This window comes from Geotrypetes seraphini, chromosome 8 (assembly GCF_902459505.1).
Source record: "Geotrypetes seraphini chromosome 8, aGeoSer1.1, whole genome shotgun sequence".
NCBI lineage: Eukaryota > Metazoa > Chordata > Amphibia > Gymnophiona > Dermophiidae > Geotrypetes > Geotrypetes seraphini.
Window position 1 is genome coordinate 130,972,146 of NC_047091.1, and position 17,416 is coordinate 130,989,561.

A 17,416-nucleotide genomic window follows, 5' to 3' on the forward strand; every position below is an offset into this window, starting at 1 on the left:
CCCTACGTTTAGGTTCAGGATTCCTCACCCAAATTAGAAAGACTGGCTACAGGACTATTTCACATTGGCACCCCTATCTCTACAAGGACATCTATCAACCATTTCCACATCTGATTAGACGAGCCAACTTTTCCAAAATTATTGGGTATGCTAAACTCAATGGAAATGATCTCTCCTTTAACACAGATGAATTCGCTGAAGGGTGACAGACTGCACTATGAGGTTGCTCTGTATTCACACTGGAGATTCAATAGGTCTACTTAATTTGCGCATGCGGATTCAGTTAGGGTCTTGAAGGGGTCAGCGAGACGCACTTGAAGGGAGAGAGGCGGAGGACAGAGGGGCTACCGGAAATGCTCCGTCTGGAGCAAAGAATGCTGGGTTAGGCAGGAGGAGCTTCTTGCGGTACACAATAAGCTGAGCCAGCTGCCGCCGCCGCCGGTGTTCTCGTTCTTTCAGGATGTGCTGTGTCTGTTTCTAGGACGGGTGAAGCTCAGGATCCGCCTCCTTCTCCTCCGTGGCCATGGTGGAGCCGGTGGGCTTCGTGGAGGCTTGGAGAGCCCAGTTCCCAGATTCGGAGCCGCCGAGGATGGAGCTGAAGTCGGTGGTGGATATCGAGCAGGAGCTGGATACGTGTAAAGCCTCTATCCGCAGGCTGGAGCTGGAGGTGAACAAGGAGCGCTTCCGCATGATTTACCTGCAAACCCTACTGGCCAAGGAGAGGAAAAGCTACGATCGGCAGCGCTGGGGCTTTAAAAGGGTGTCCCGGGTCCCCGAGGAGGAGGCGGCTGAGATTAGCCAGTCCGGCCACGGAGAGGAGGAGAAGCTGAAACCACGGATGTCATCCCGGAGAAAAGCACAGGGGGCAGGACCAGAGGAGCCAGTGGCCGCTGAAGATAAAACCAAGGCTCCAGGAGAGGCAGAAGAGAGGACGGCTTCCAGACCTAAGACCTCTGCTGCTCAGAAGGCGGATGGCTCCTCTGATGCTGTGAATAGGGACGTAGGAAGCGGCACCGTGGCTGCTTTGAGATATAATTTCGAGAGGATTAAAAGGGGGGATGGGAGACCTTTCTATGTGAATATGGAATACCACCATGAGAGAGGCCTCGTGAAAGTCAATGACCGCGATGTTTCCGATAAGATCAGTACGCTGGGCACTCAAGCCATGAAACAGGAGCACAAGAAGGCAGTGCACACTCATCCTTGCAGCACTGGGCTGGGGGATTATCAGAAGGCTTATCAAGGCTATTCAGTCGATAGCAGCTATGGGTATGATAGGGAGTATGAAGATGCCGAGCTGAACCCCAGATTCCTAAAAGACAACTTGAACAATACCAATGGGGGAGGTCGGTCCCAGTGGCAGTCTGTAGAGTATCAGCCTTACCAAAGTGTTTATGTTGGGGGGATGATGGAAGAAGAAGGAAAAGTCCCTGTTCCACATCAAAACTCTTCTGATCAGGAGAAGCATCTGACTTGGCCCAAGAGGTCATATTCACCAGGGAGTTTTGAGGACATTGGTGGAGGATACACCCCAGACTGTAGTTCCAATGAGAATCTTAGCTCTAGTGAGGAAGATTTCTCTTCCGGCCAATCCAGTCACATTTCCCCTAGTCCTATTGCTTATCACCTTTGCAGAGAAAAAAGCCGTTCTCCATCTGAAAATTCCCAGCAGTCATTAGAAAGCAGCAGCCCACCAACCCCCCAGTCCCAAAAACATCAGAAGCACAAGGTATTGGTTTCTGACACTCCCATAACAGGAATACGGAGATCAGGGCTAATGTGGCAGAATGATGGGGATGCTACATCTGTAAGAGCTAATCAGGATAGCTGCTTCCGTGGAGATACAGGTGAGCAAGGTTTTAAACTGAGGGTACTGTTTCCATGTAGAGTGAGAGTTTTTAGTAATAGACCAAAGTTCATTGAACCAGGCATCTGATTGTTACTGCACGGTGTGAGTCACAAGTACCAATAAGTAGATTTGTTTCTTACAACTTGTTTCCAGGGATAAGTGATGGTTTCCCCAAGTCTGACAAATTGTTTTTATGAATGCTTTCTCCAGGAATTTGTCCAGTATATTATTTGCCTTGACCACTAATACCACTACTTATTATTTCTATGGCTAGGCATATGCAGTGCTGTACACAAACATGTAAGAGACGGGTCCTGCTTGACAAAGTTTACAATCTATTCAAGGCAGACAAATAGAGGAAATAAATTTTAACATAAATAATCTCTTACTTAACTGCCTTTATGAAGAAATTCACCCTTTATGTACAGCCATGCATAGGTAATAGACAATTATAGCTGTAAATATATTTATTTATTTTTAGTACAGGTAGTCCCCAGGTTAAAAACAAGTTATGTTTTTAAAGCTGTTCTTAAGTTGGATTTGAATGTAACTCGAAACTTGTAGATTTTAAGATTCTTGCTGCTTACTTCTGCTCCCAGCTGACAAAAGGGCCAACTGTCCCTAACCAGGGTTCCCTCTAAGGTACAGCATGCACAACCACACAGTGTTGTTAATGTAGCCATGCATCATTCTTGAATCTGTTACAGGAGAAGTGTAGGAGTCTATGCCACTGGAAATAATACTCAGTGAAATCAAATGAAGCTGTAACCGCATTCTTAAGTACGAGTCGTACTTAAGTTGGGTGTCTGTAACTCGGGGACTGCCTGTATTTATACTCTGCTTATAAGCAGTTCACAATATGACTAATGTACCTGGGGCAGTGGAGTGTTGAGTGACTTGTCCAAGGTCACAAGGAGCAGTGCTGGGCTTGAATCTGCAACTTCAGGATGCTGAGGCTGCAGCCCTAACCACTAGGTCTACTTACAATATCAACACCTTAACTACATAGGATATAAGCAGAGGCAGAGAGATAATAATAATAATAACAGTTTATATACCGCAATACCGTTAAGTTCTATGCGGTTCCTAAAGATTAAGCGAGGTACAAATTGATTAAATTTAAGAGGGGAGAAGAGGAGAATTAATAGGACCGGAAATGCGTTGTTGAGGAGAAAGAGATTACCGTAACAGGACAGAGGAAACACTATGGAGGAGAAAGAAGATGAATGGGTCAGTTGTCTAGATACTTTAGGAACAGTTGAGTTTTTAGACGTTTTCTGACTTCCTCATAAGTAGTGGGCGAAAGCAGTTGATCTAGGTCTTTACCCCACAATGCTGCTTGATGTGAAAGAAGGTGTTCATGGTGTTTTTTCAGTTTACAACCTCTAACTGGGGGGAAAACTAAGTAGGAATGAGAGCTTCTCTTGTGTCTGTTGGCAGAGAAGGAGAAAAGGTCAGTTATGTATTTAGGGGCAAGTCCGTTTAGCGCTTTAAAGCAGAAACGGGCGAATTTAAACTTTATGCATGCTTCCATCGGTAGCAGGATGATACATGATCGAATTTATTTAGTCCGAAGATTAGTCTGACCGCTGCATTTTGCATTAGTTGTAAACGTCGCATATTTTTTGGTAAAATGGCTAAGTAGGCGATGTTACAGTAGTCAAGTTGACTTAGTACGAGGGATTGGACCAGGGTTCTGAATGCCGACGTATTGAAATAAGCCTTAATGGATCTGAGTTTCCAGAGAGTGAAGAAACCCTTTCTGATTAAGGAGTCCACCTGGTCTTTCATGGTTAGGCATTGGTCTAGAGTTACACCTAGTATCTTTATGGTGGGCTGGATGGGGTGATTAAGTTCATTGATGCATAGAGGTGTTTTGGTGTCAAACGGATGTGGTAGAGCAATGAAGAATTTTGTTTTTTCTGAATTAAGTTTGAGCTTGAAGTTTGTCATCCATTGCTCCAACATGTTTATGGCTTCTGAAGCCTTGGGAATAGTTTCTGAGATAGTCAGCAAATGGGATTATAATCGTGAAGTCATCTGCATAACTGAATAGTTTTATCCCCAGCTGAGTTAATTGCAAGCTCAGTGAGGACATGTAGACGTTAAATAGCAGTGGAGACAGTGGTGACCCTTGTGGTACACCGGATGGATTACTCCAGGTATTGGAAAGCTCATAATTGAAGCGTACCTGATAGGTGCGGGATGTAAGGAAGCCACGAAACCAGTTCAGCACCTCGTCTTTGATACCAATGGCGTCTAGGCATTGTAGCATTTTCCTGTGGTCTACCAGGTCAAAGGCTGAACTCATATCGAATTGCATAACCAATGCATTGAGGCCCCTGCTAAACAATAGCGCAGGTTGTCTAAAATAGCTGCAATTACTGTCTCCGTACTGAATAAAGGTCTGAAACCGGATTGGGTTTTGTGTAGAAGAGAGAACTGATTAAGATAGTCCATCAGTTGGGTGTGTACTAGTCCCTCCATGATTTTTACAATAAACGGAATGGATAAGATAGAGTAATATGTGGTAAACAATAAGGTGGCTAACTTAAGGAAAAATTGAATATTGAGCAAGAAAAAGTGTGTGAAAATGCTTATTCATGCTCACTGTGTTTTCAGGATTTTCTCAAATATTCATGTGATAAATTTTAATGCAATAGACAATACGTGCAAATAGATCTCATGGGTATTCATTGGGGAAATCCTGATAACTGGGACTGGGTTGTAGCCCTCAAGGACTGAGGTTTCACATTAAAGGCTTGGGAGAAAAGCCTAGTATTTGATTGTTAAACCATGTCATTTTAATCATTTTCATAATAAATGAAACTCACTCCACCAAATCCAAACAACCTTCAGAAAGCTGCCTATCATCCGCAACAACTATGCCATCTCTCGCCATACATTGAGGAAAGCAAGTATTCTCACAGTGGTTCACGCCATATCATCACCAGTGCTCCCTCTAAGCGGGCGGGTGTTGTGAGCAAAATTTTTTTCGCTGTGCGCTACAAATATCGGGCGCCAGCAAGTTATGAGCCAACTCGCCCGATTCTCCTCTCGCCGCCCTGCCCGCCGTGCGCTGTGACGTGAAACTTGTGCGCTGGATGTAATATTTTGTGCGCCAGCGCACGCCAGCGCAGCTTAGAGGGAACACTGATTTCATCACCACAGCTGAATTACTGTAATGCACTCTACATGATTACAAACGGGCAAATAAGGGGTTAAGATTTATAAACAGTCTCAAAATGGTGGGCTTTAGCCTGGATTTGAATAGAATCAATGATGGAGCATGACCTACTGACTCAAGAAGTCTTTTCCAGGAGTATGTTGCAGCCAAATGGATGGAACAGCATCTAGAGTTGGTGGTGGAAGTTAAGGACACAGATAAGTGACTGTCTCAATAAATGGCATTCTCCAGGGAGAGGGAAAAGGAGAGATACAAGTACATTCATTCTGTGGCGCCTCAGAGAAGTTTGAACATACTGAGGAGCTACATGAATGTACTTGTCTCTCTCCTCTTTTTTTTCTCCTTGGAGAACTCCATTCATCATGACAGCCACCATCATACCTCCTTTTGTGGAACCCACACAGACTGAAATGGAGAATGGAGCCAATGACGTGTGTGTGTGTGTGGGTGGGGGGGGTGTTGTTTTTTGTGCCCACCAAGTTGTAACTCCCATCTTTCTTGTACAATCGCACTCTGTTCCTGGACGAGTGTGTTATGCATCTCCAGCCGCTAGACAGCTTGTAAGAAACTCGTTTACATAACTTTTTAGACCCTCCTCTCTTACCTCAAGACTGCCCTCAGGAATCCAGTTGCTTTCCTACAAGCTAGACAGTAGAAGCTAGTCTTTTCTGCTCGTGTTTTCTTTAAACTTTCTAAAGAGTCACCTTGAGCCGACACAGGACTTTGAATACCTGGGGGGTTTGCTTCACCCTGGGCCAGAACAAAGGCTGCCTACCTGTCTCACGCCAGGAGAAGCTTCGCCATTTATTCCAGAACTTTCTAGATTGTCTTGTCTTGAAGGCCTGGTAGTCCCTTTCAGCCCTGAGGTCTATGGTAGCAACGATCAAAGTGGTTCATTGGGCCAGGGCCCGCTGCAGGATGCGCTTATTTACCACTGGGGTTTGCAGTGGGATCTGTTGCATGCTTGACTCCCCTGGAGGGCGGAGGCTCAGAACAGCCTAGTCTTTTTCACTGTCCAGGGGTCTTCCCCCTCTGGATCTCCGAGTGGGTGATCTTGAAGATGGATTCCAGCCTCTTCGGCTGGGGTGTTCTTTACCTGGACAGTCCGGTTCAGGGTCAGTGGTCCTCCCCCTTGGTATGGAAGTGATTGATCAATCGCCTGGAGCTTTGGCTGGCTCTCTTCCACTCCAAGTGTCTTCTCCGGAATCGGGCCATGTGGGTCTTTTCAGACACTGCCATGGTAGTGGCTTCTGTCAGTCGCCATGGGGACACCAGGAACATACCTCTATGTGCAGAGACCCAGCTTTGCTTTCAGTGTTGGAAACCACCTTGTGGCACTTCCAGCTGCACACGTGGCTGGGGTAGACAACATCCAGGCAGATTATCTCAGATGTCAGATTCTGGACCCCAGGGAATGGTCTCTGTTCCTGAGGGCGTTCGGCTGCATAATGGAACGGTGGGATTGTCTGACATTCAATCTCATGGTGTTAGTGGTCATCAAGACAATAGATTGGTTCTTCAGCTGCCAGCGTGAATCAGGCAACAAATAGGCCGTCTGTTTAGAAGGATCACGGCGCACAGGAGTTGGGCGATTCTTGTGGCGCCCAACTGGCCGAGGTGTCTGTGGTACGCTGACCTGGTTCATCTGCAACTGGACCTGGGACTCTATCTTCCATGTTATCCTTGTCTTCTAACGCAGGACCCAATAGCGCTTCAGAATCTGGACTGTTTTAGTCTTACGGCCTGGCTATTGAACGCGTGGCCTTAGTCTGCTACTCTTTGGGCGTGATTGCTATTCTTCTGCGCTGCACAGGAAGTCAACTGTGGCAGCCTAGGCGAAAACTTGGAGATGTTATTGATCATGGTGCATCCAAAGGCGTGAAGATTCGGCTGTGCCAGCCTGGAAAAGGGACTGGCTGTTGGCTTTATGAGGGTCCCAAATCGCTGGTCTCTCCTGTCTGGGTCCCAAGCCTCTGAGAGGTTTTTTGGCCTCTCACCGGATGTTGTCCAGTTTCTGAGGGGCACTCAGGCTTCGGCCTCCACTGTGGCCATTCTTTCTAACTTGGTATCTCAATCTTGTACTCCAGTCTCTAGCTTGTCTGCCTTATGAGCCTTTAGAGCAAGTGTACTTAATGGATTTCACTGTGGATACAGTCTTCCTGGTGGCCATTCCTTCCAACTGTAGGGCCTCTGAGCTTCAGGCTCTATCCTGCCGGGATCTCTTTCTTAGGATCCCGGTTTACAGTGTGTTTCTGCATACTGTTCCCTCCTTTATTCTGAAGGTGGTCTCTAGTTTCCTCATTTAATCAGAAGGTTCGACTTCCTACTTTCTCTCTCTGGGTCATGGGAGTACAACAGGGTGTTGCAGTCACTGGATGCATTCAGGATTTTGTTGCGGTACCCGGAGGTTATAAACAAGTTTGGGGTTTCTGACTATCTGTTCGTACTGGTGGGTCCTGCCGTAAGGGCAGGCTAGCTTCAGAAGCCATCATTTCTAGATGGATCTGTTTTTCTTCCACCTATATTGCAGCCGGAAAGAAACCCTCCCTGTCTATGAGGGCTCATTCTACTAGTGGCATTTCCTCTTCTTGGGCAGAGGCATCGGTGATCTTTTTGGAGGGCTGCTACATGGTCCTCCTTGCATACTTTAAAAAAAAAGATTTTATTTAAAGGTAAACAAAACATACCAAAAAGTATCAGAATAACATAAAACAGACCCTTCCCCCCAATCTTCACAAAGTACACAATGCCATGGTGACATCTTAAGTCTTTAGACATAAAAATAAAGTCTTATGTTATGGAGAAAGGTAAAGGAGAGGAAAGTACTAAGAAACATTACAAGTTATGCCATGATACATGGGAATCCCTGTCACAAAGCAGTCAGTTTAGACAGTAAGCAAAAATAGTCTAGTTTGACCAGTACCATGTCCAGTGGGGGCATTGCTACCTGCCTCCACCAACAAGCCAAAGCCAATTTAGCTGCCACAAAGAGGTGTGTCGCAAATCTGTGTTCAGGTATCGGTATCCCTGAAGGGCAGTAATGAAGGAGACAGAAAGCTGCAGTAAATAGGGTACAAGTTCTTCTCTCCCCATACGCTTTATAAAAGTACACAACTGATGATAATGTAAAAGATCTCACACAGACATGCCATATTCTGATATAAGCTCTTCAGCTGGTGTATCCTGTCTAGAGGAAGCCAAAGCAATGGCTAAAAGGGAATGGACTCAAGCAACTGCTGCTCCAGATGAAGCCAAGGCTTAGTGGGACCTTGTATCCATTCTGCTACTATCTGTATCTGAGCTGCCTGGTGATATAATGCAAAATGAGGAAGCCCCATGCCACCACTAGATTTTGGTTGGTACAGTATCGTTCTTTTTATCCAGGGAGGTTTCCTCTTCCAAATATAAGCAAACCGTTTTTTATTTAACAAAAAGAAGAAACATTTTGGAATATCTATTGAGAGAGCCATAAACAAGTACAATAATTTGGGTAGGACCACCATTTTAACAGCATTTATCTGCTCCAAACAGGAAGTGCTCAATCCCTCACACCTATAAAGATCAGTTATAAGTTCTCTTAACTTTGGAGGAAAGTTATGACAATAAAGCTCCAGTGGGGATCTAGTCAAATTCACCCCCAAGTAGCGAATATATTTAGGTGCCCATATAAATGGAAACTGGGAGCGCAAATACTGAACCTCTGTATCCGGTAGTGTGATATTAAGGATCTCTGACTTTTCCATATTAACCTTGAATCCGGAAACCAGGCCATATCGCTCTAAGATATCCATCAAAGATTCAAGAGATTGTCTCAGGTCACCCACAGTGAGTAAGATATCATCTATAAATAATAATAAACGATGCTCCTTTCCCCCCCAGAGCAATACCCATGATTTCCACGGATGTCTGAATCATGTGAGCCAGCAGTTCAAAGGAAAGTGCAAATAATAGGGGGGAAAGGGCGCAGCCCTGTCAAGTGCCCTGGTGCAACTTGAAGGGCTCCGTGTATTGATTATTTTTAACAATACCAAGGGGTGTGTATAAAGTACTTGTACCCAGTGCAAAAAAACCCCCGATATCCCAACTTGCCGCAATGTCATCAACATAAAGGGCCAGGAAACCCTGTTGAAAGCCTTCTCCACATGAGTAACAAAAGTATTGCTGGAGTATGGGAACTACGAGCAGTATCCCAAGAAGGTGAAATCTTTCAAATATTATCAAAAGTCTTCCGTCCTTCAATAAAACCTGCCTGGTTAGGGTGTACTGTCTGTGGCAGCACCTGTTGCAGTCTGGCTGCCAAAATCTTTGAATAGATTTTATAATCTGTTCCCAGCAATGGAATTAGGCAATAGGAGCTACAGGAAAGGGGCTCCTTGCCCGGTTTAAGCAAGAGAGTCACCACTGCCAATCTCCAAGAATCAATACTGTTATACATCTAGACCAGGAGAGAAGCCAATTATTTACTAAAGCATTTATAAAAGCAATTAGTGAACCCATCCATTCCCACCACCTTAGATAGGGGTAGATCAACAGTGGCCCAAAGAACTTCTTTGAGCTTTATGGGTTGAGAAAGCATCTCATTTTCCGCTGAGGAAATGATAGAAGGTACAAAGATGTAAGAAAACCATTAAGCATCTCCTCCAAGGGAGATGCCTGAGGTGTATATAAGTGTTGATAAAATTGAGTAAACTCTTGCTGAATCGCCTTTAGGTTGGAAAGAAGAGTACCTTCAGTTGTAGAAAGAGAAGTGATACAGTTATGAGCTTGACACTTCTGCAATTTATAGGCCAAAAGCCTGCTAATCTTATCATATTCAAAGTGTTCTTGTCTTGTTTTGTTCAATTGCTCAGCGATGTCAACCAATTCAAGCTCAAGTAACGGTAAGGTGGAGACATGAAGTTGAGATAGCAACTCAGGAGTGCTACCTGAGCCCTTACAGGCCGATGATGACGAAGCTACTTGTGCTCATAAGGAGAGTTCCTGCTCCCGACGAGTTCAAAGAGCATATGTCTGTAGGGAGATGATATGGCCCCGCATGACTACTTTTAAGGTTTTCCAAAGGATAAAGTCAGAGACCGTAGAAGTATCATTAATATCTAGGAAATCATGAATCTGACCTTCCAGCTGTGCAATATGTTTAGGATCTGAAAGATGCCACGGTCTATTTCTGGACCCCTTGGTGTCACATGTATAGAGTAGTGAGACTGCCTCATGATCGGACCAAGTGTTTGGGTGACTAGCAATGTCCCGTACACACTCCAGCCCCAATGTGCTCATAAATCACATATCAATATGAGACTAGGAGGAATGTTTAATTGAGAAAAAAGTATAATCTTGAACCCCTGGATGAAACCGGCCCCAGACATCCCCGAAACCCCATTGGTCCAGGAACCGGCAAAATTTAAACTGGCCCTGCACAGCATACAAAACCGAGGGGCTAGAGTTATCCAACCAGGGGTCAACTGTAAGGTTAAAATCCCCTTCCAGAATCAGGATGCTCTCCACAAAGTTAGCCAAAATACCTGAAATAGAATTGAAAAATGATCCTTGTTTCGAATTAGGCACATAGATATTCACAAAGGTGTAGCAGCTCTGGTAAAGCTTCACCTTAACTAGGGCATAGTGCCCTTCCTTGTCCAGTACAGTAGATATAATGTGCCAAGGCAGGCGATGGGAAAACAAAATACTCAGATTTGCTCTGATATCTCTTGGAAACTAAGAAAATCTGTGAATATTGTTTGAGGAATACCCATTCGTGATGGGGGATCAGATGAGTTTCTTGGATAAATAATATATCATCTTTCAACTGGATGGCTTCATGAAATAACAATTGGAGTTTAATAGGAATATTTAGTCCCTGCACATTAAGGGATAAAAATTGGATCTCACCCATCTGTTCAGGTCACAGCACCACAAAAAGTGCAGAAAGAAAGAAACCTAACCTCCCACTCTCCCTGGAGCACAAGTATGAAACCAGAGCCCCACTAAAAGAAAAAAAGAACCCCGCCACAAAAGAAAATCCCTAACAAACTCACCCTCGCCCTCAATCAATCCAACAGGATAACCAAGCGCATCATAGCACAGGTGTGTCTATAAAGAGAGAGGAGGAATGACGCTTCACAAGAGACCCCAGCTCTCACAAATCTATACTGGGAAAAGTCTTCCCCCATAGTTCCAGGTCCCCTCTCTCCCAGCCACCTCATAGAGATCACTGAGCACACTAAGGAAAGCATGTGATGATGAGCACTAAAAACACTCAAAACTATGTAAGCAATAAGTAACGAGTACCCAAGTCCAGTGTTCATGAGAATAAACAACAACAAGGTAGAAAAACCAAAAATGCACTTGCTGTAGCACCAAAGTATAAGTCAAGGTGCCAGACAAAGCGGCAAGAAGAATGGGGATACCCTTTCAGAGTTTAACTGCTGTGGTCTGTTGCAACAGGTGCCCCCCTTTCCTGAGAAGCCCTCTGCCATTTCGGGCGAGCAGTAGATGAGACAAGTGATTGGTAGAAGGGTCCGCCACCTTATTAGGTGTTGCTGTAGAAGGTATAAGCTCTGGGAGCAGCTTCTGAGCCTCTTCCAAGGTGTGCAAACATTGTAGTTTTCCCTCTAAGTAGAATGAAAGTGCGAAGGGGTGCTGCCAATTATATTTGACACCTTTGTCAATCAACAGCCGCATGCAGGGCCTCAATTTGTTCCTGTGATGCAAGGTAGTAGCAGCCAGATCCTGGAAGAACTGAATCGGATAAGTATCCCAAATAAAGGACTCTACCCTGCAGGCAGTAGATTAGATAAGTTCCTTCAATTTGAAGATGGAAAAACACTACGATATCCTGCGGCATGTTCGTGTACCCAGTGCTCGGTGTGTGCTCTTGGAGAATATTTTCCTGTGCTAGCGGGTGAGATGAATTAGATAAGAGTGTGCTTTCCAGCCTCTGGATAGTGGAGTCACATTCAGAATATTCTGGAAGCTCAGATAAACCTCAAACTCGGAAATTGTTTCTTCTCAACCTGTTTTCCAACTCTTCAATTTTGTCCCAAAATACATATTTGCAGACTTACAATCCTGTAGCGAGGTTTCCAAGGAAACAGTCGCTTCTTGGTGCTCCTCCAGCCGAGTCTCTGATTCCATTACTTGCCCACCTAACTCAGTGATTTCATCATGCAAGTCCGCAGAGAGAGCAGTCAATCGGACTGCCTTGATATCTGTCTTGATTTCCTCAAGCAGCTGGCGAAAATCCAACATTGGGTCTAATATGGTCACGGACACCAGTGTTTCTGCTGCTCCAGACTGTGGATCAGTTGGTAAGCTGTCTTGCTCATCTGCCATCTTGGCAGGTGGGTAGAGCTTTATAAGCAAAATTTGCTAAGTCTGGTTGGGACACCAAGCCACTTTGCATATTCCCGTGATGAGCCTTTGATCAGATAGCTAATGCTCCGTCGTTGGGAGGGGGAAAATAATTTTAACTGCTAATTTTTGCAAAAAAAGGGCCAAGTCCAGTGGAGCCCAGGACTTGAACGGCCAGCATGGGCTGTGACATCACATCCTTCTCCCTCCTTCCATACTTTTGCCAAGTTTTGCAGGATCGGTGTTGCAATCAATTAGGATGCTGCTTTGGTTCCTTTGTTTTGGCAGTGGGCTCATCAGTCTCACCCTGATTTTACGGGACTTCTCTGATACGTCCCACTTGTCCAGGAATAGAGTGGGATTGTACAAGAACAAAAGATTAGGTTCTTACCTCTGCTAATCTTTCTTGTAAATCCATGCCACATTCCTGGAACCTGTCCTGGGAGTTGCTGATTCGCCGATTGTCTGCCTTAACCAGTACAGGTAACCTAGAAAAGCTGGCCAGAAAATCTGAAGTCCAGGAGTTCCATCCGAGTTTGTTTCACACTTTTCCTTGGAGGTTCCTAGTTGTAGCACCCCCTTCCATTAGTGCAGGCTGTGTCTATAGCACGGTTTGTTTCAGGTTTATACTGTTTTATAACCTGTTTCAATTTTGTATGATTGTTGTGATATTTCGTGTTACGAACAGATTAAACTGATTGGCAGGGAGTTTCCCCGTGCCTCCCCATTTTGTCTGTCCTTTACAGGTGAATGTCTGCTTTTCTACAAACTGAATTCCTGAGGGTAGTCCTGAGATAAGAGGGGAGGGTCAAGAAAGTTATGTAAATGAGTTTACAAGCTATCTAGTTACTGGAGATGCATAACCTACTTGTCCAGGAATAGAGAGTGTATTTACAAGAAAAATTAGCAGAGGTAAGAACCTAATCTTTCATAAATATACATTATATATCACATAATTGTAGCATTTTATGAAACTAATTTGAATTTGATACTATATACCAAAGATTCCAGAACGAAAACATATATAAGGAGTAGATATCTGGTCAAGAGGTTTTTACCTTTATTTTTGGCGTTGCACTGCTGGCTTGCAGGCGTTTGCTTTATACCATTTTTATTGCAGTTTATCCTAAACCTTATCAACCATGGACCCCTGAAGAAGGTGTGTTCTCCAAAACACAGACCATGTTGAGTCCCTTGGTTTGTAATAAGGTGATATTAGTAACTGCATTAATATTTGGTACAATAAACATAGCCTGCATATTGTACGTTTTAGTCTGCAGTTTTTCTTTTGTTTTTTGCAAGAGGTAGAACAAACATCAGAAAGGAGAAAAGTCCTGTATAGAAAAAATACTAAAGAAAAGGAAATAGGGGAGGACCAACAAAAAGTAGAAAAGGGAAACTTTGGAGTCAAAGTTTATAATAATAATAAAAAAAAATGCCATGTCTATGTAAAACAAATACTGTATATAAAAACATGAGTGACCAAGATGATAAAGGGGAAGGAACTCCTCTCATATGAGGAAAGACTAAAAAGGTTAGGGCTCTTCAGTTTGGAAAAGAGACGGCTGAGGCGAAATATGACTGAAGTCTACAAAATCCTGAGTAGAGTAGAACGGGTACAAGTGGATCGATTTTTCACTCCGTCAAAAATTACGAAGACCAGGGGATACTTGATGAAGTTACAGGGAAATACTTTTAAAACCAATAGGAGAAAATATTTTTTCACTTGATAAATAGTTAAGTTCTGGAATGCGTTGCCAGAGGTTGTGGTAAGAGCGGATAGCGTAGCTGGTTTTAGGAAAGGTTTGGACAATTTCCTGGAGGAAAAGTCCATAGTCTGTTATTGAGAAAGACACGGGGGAAGCCACTGCATGCCCTGGATTGGTAGCAGGGACCTGGATTGGCCACCGTGAGAATGGGCTACTGGGCTTGATGGACTCAATATGGTGCTGTGTTTTAGTGCTGCCTGCATCAGGATTTAGAGCAATCTAGAGCCACAGATAAAATCAAACACAGAAAACTTACAAATCTGTAAATGTATGAAACATTATAAACTGTACAATTTCCAGTGGATATAGATATATCTGAAACTACAAAAAGTTTTAGGCATAGACATACTGAATGACTGTTATTACAAAACAAGCTGATTATTAAAACAGACATTAAACTATATTTCTACTAAGTGGTAGCTATGAATAAAAATATGTAAAAAGTACATATCAGTTGTTCATGTCAGATAGACAAAAACATATGCCCATGCCAATTGTATTCAAAGATAATAAGATAAAACTATTAAAATTAATACCTTGTATAATATATAAATCATTAGTGCACCTTAACATAAGAACATAAGTATAGCCTTACTGGGTCGGACCAATGGTCTATCAAGCCAATAGTCCGTTTTTATGGTGGCCAATCCAGGTCACTAGTACCTGGCCAAAACCCAAGGAGTAGCAATAGTCCATGCTACCGATCCAGGGCAAGCAGAGGCTTCCCCATGTCTTAATAACAGACTATGGACTTTTCTTCCAGAAATTGGCCTAAACCTTTCTTAAAACCAGCTACACTATCCACTTTTACCACAACCTCTGGCAATGCGTTGCAGATCTTAACTGTTCTCTGAGTGAAAAATATTTCCTCCTATTAATATTTCCCTGCAGTAAAAGGATCCCTAAGAATATTTTGTTATTTTTTCATACAAGTGATCTGTAGGTGCTTTCTAGGTTTTCATGTTACCAGTATAAATATAGTGGTGCAGGGTCACTATATAAAGATACTTAGCAAGACTTGGTGAGAGCTCTGGTGAAAGAAATTTGGTGGAGTGATATGACACACTTCTTTAGAAATAAATACATAAAAATGAAATGATGGCAGGATCAGTTTGCAACTACTTATACAGAGGTAAAGCAACCAATACAGATGCAGCCTACTAAAAGCCAGTGACTATAATAGATTGGTCAAAATCAAATAATATCGCATGCCCAACATGTTGTGGTACCTCCATGCCTTCATCAGGGGCAAAATTGTTCATTTGGGTTTATGATCCCACCTTAGGTAATCGTCAGAAATTCTTAGGGTTGCTCACAATGAGCTCCCTGAGCATACTATGCATGTAAACTGCTGCCAAAAGTATTTTGAAAGGTATGCAGCTACATATTGCCTCTCTTTTCAGAAGTTAAGGCCTATACTGAGCGCTTAAGGAAAAACTGACATTTTCCACTGCCCTTGGAGCCCTAGTTTATATTGCTTAGGCAGAACTTTTGTTCAAGAAAGGCAATATATAAGAGCATCTTAATTAGAAAGTTCTCAATCATGCTCTTTATTCCACATGCAGGGCCACACAGACAGGGAGACCTCTAGAGTTTCAATATGTGGATGAGAAGATGCCTCAGGGAAGAGAGTGGTAGAAATTGTTAGAACCTGAACAATGTTGAGTCTATTCCAGAAGGATCATGGGATGGATGGAACCAGGGTGGGATGGAACCAAACTGAAGATGCCATCTTTCAAAAGGGAGAAAAAGCAGTAAAATTGTCAATGTTGTAAGAAGAAAAAGCAGTAAATGTATATATACTGAGATATGCCAAAAGTAATTTCTCTCAAGTTCATTTCCAATTGAAAGGATTCTGCAGTGACTTTAAGGGTACAGGTACAAGATTCTTTATCTGCAATTTCAAAAAAACAAAGAACTCTGGAAACTGAAATTTGATGGGAAACAGAAGTAGTTAATTTCCCCAATGCGACACACGCTGAAACCAATGCAATTCAGGTCAGAAGGCTGGAAAGTGGAGAGCTGCAGATTCCAGGGTGGCAATAAGAAACAGAAAAGGTTAGAGGGTTTGAAAGTTGCTGACTTAACATTATCATTCCAAAGATTTTGGATAAGGGATCTTGTACCTGTACTTTGCAGGCGCCTTTCATTTATTTGCATTTGTTACTTTTATAGATGTAAAGCTGCTTTGTATTAGATTTTTGATATCATAAAACCAAACAATCTCTTATAAGCAGAGTTATGGATCCCTTCAACAGAAAGATGTCTTTATGGATTTGGAGTTTAGATGTGAATATTACTTAAGCTGAGATTTACAAAGGTAAAAACTATTTACAAATGCAGTAAAAATGTAGTTGTCCCTGGAGAATGTATGGTCTGTTTTCTATTTGGGGCAGGGAGGACTAAGTGGCTTGCCCAAGACCATAGAATTTGAATTCTAGGTTATCAGTCTCTGGGCTGAAATGTTCACCCACAGACACAGACCCATTTCACACTTTATTCATGATTGTCCCCACAGCTAAGCTGTTCCACAGATTTGCCAGTAACCACCTGAAATGAGGGCTGACATTTTTGGCTGTGTTTTGAGCATGGAGCTTCTTGCTGCTATTCCTGGGCTTTCTTCTTTGCAGATGCCTCCTTTACTGGCACACCACCCAGCTATAGCTATGATTTGGATCATGTGGAGGAGCACCGCCAGCACCAGGACCTGATGCAATATGTGGATGACTCACCAGCATCCTCGCCGCGCTGTAACAGCCGCAACACCCTGTCCTCGGGTTCCTTGGAGTCCATGAAATCTGTGAGTCCTGAGCAGTGGGAGCTAGTAGGGAAGAGACTCTTGAAGGTAGTCAGTTGGAGAAGGCTGCTGCTGCTACAGTGTATGATAAGCACAATGTTATGGTGCCAGATAAGGATTCTCAGTGGGACACTAGAGTATCTTTTAACTGTATGTATTTATATTCTGCTTAACCACATGTTTGTTAATGAGGAAGGGGGATGGAAGGAAGACTCTTCATGGAAAAGAATTTCTTAACAGTTCTGTTTTTCTTACCATAGAGTGAACCGGATTTGGAGAAAGGCCTGGAGATGCGAAAATGGGTTTTGTCAGGAATTTTGGCCAGTGAAGAGATCTACCTCAGTCACCTTGAGGCACTTCTTCTGGTAAGCATATTCAAGCTAGGCCATTGTAAGGAGTCAACAGCACTTGAGTGGTGTTGGAATGGAAAATCTATTTATTGATTGGAAAACTTGGATTACGTT

General features: G+C 43.4%; 1 protein-coding gene across 1 annotated transcript in view; it reads left to right on the forward strand.

Annotated features, from left to right (window-relative positions):
* The first annotated feature begins 309 nt into the window (after positions 1–309).
* The window catches only part of BCR (BCR activator of RhoGEF and GTPase), a 49,917-nt gene continuing 32,810 nt past the window's right edge, over positions 310–17,416 (forward strand). The window contains exons 1-3 of the mRNA XM_033955776.1: positions 310–1,847; positions 16,786–16,955; positions 17,213–17,317. Of these exons, the coding sequence (XP_033811667.1) occupies positions 524–1,847; positions 16,786–16,955; positions 17,213–17,317 (1,599 nt within the window). The 5' untranslated portion in view covers positions 310–523. The remainder of the gene's footprint in view (positions 1,848–16,785; positions 16,956–17,212; positions 17,318–17,416) is intronic.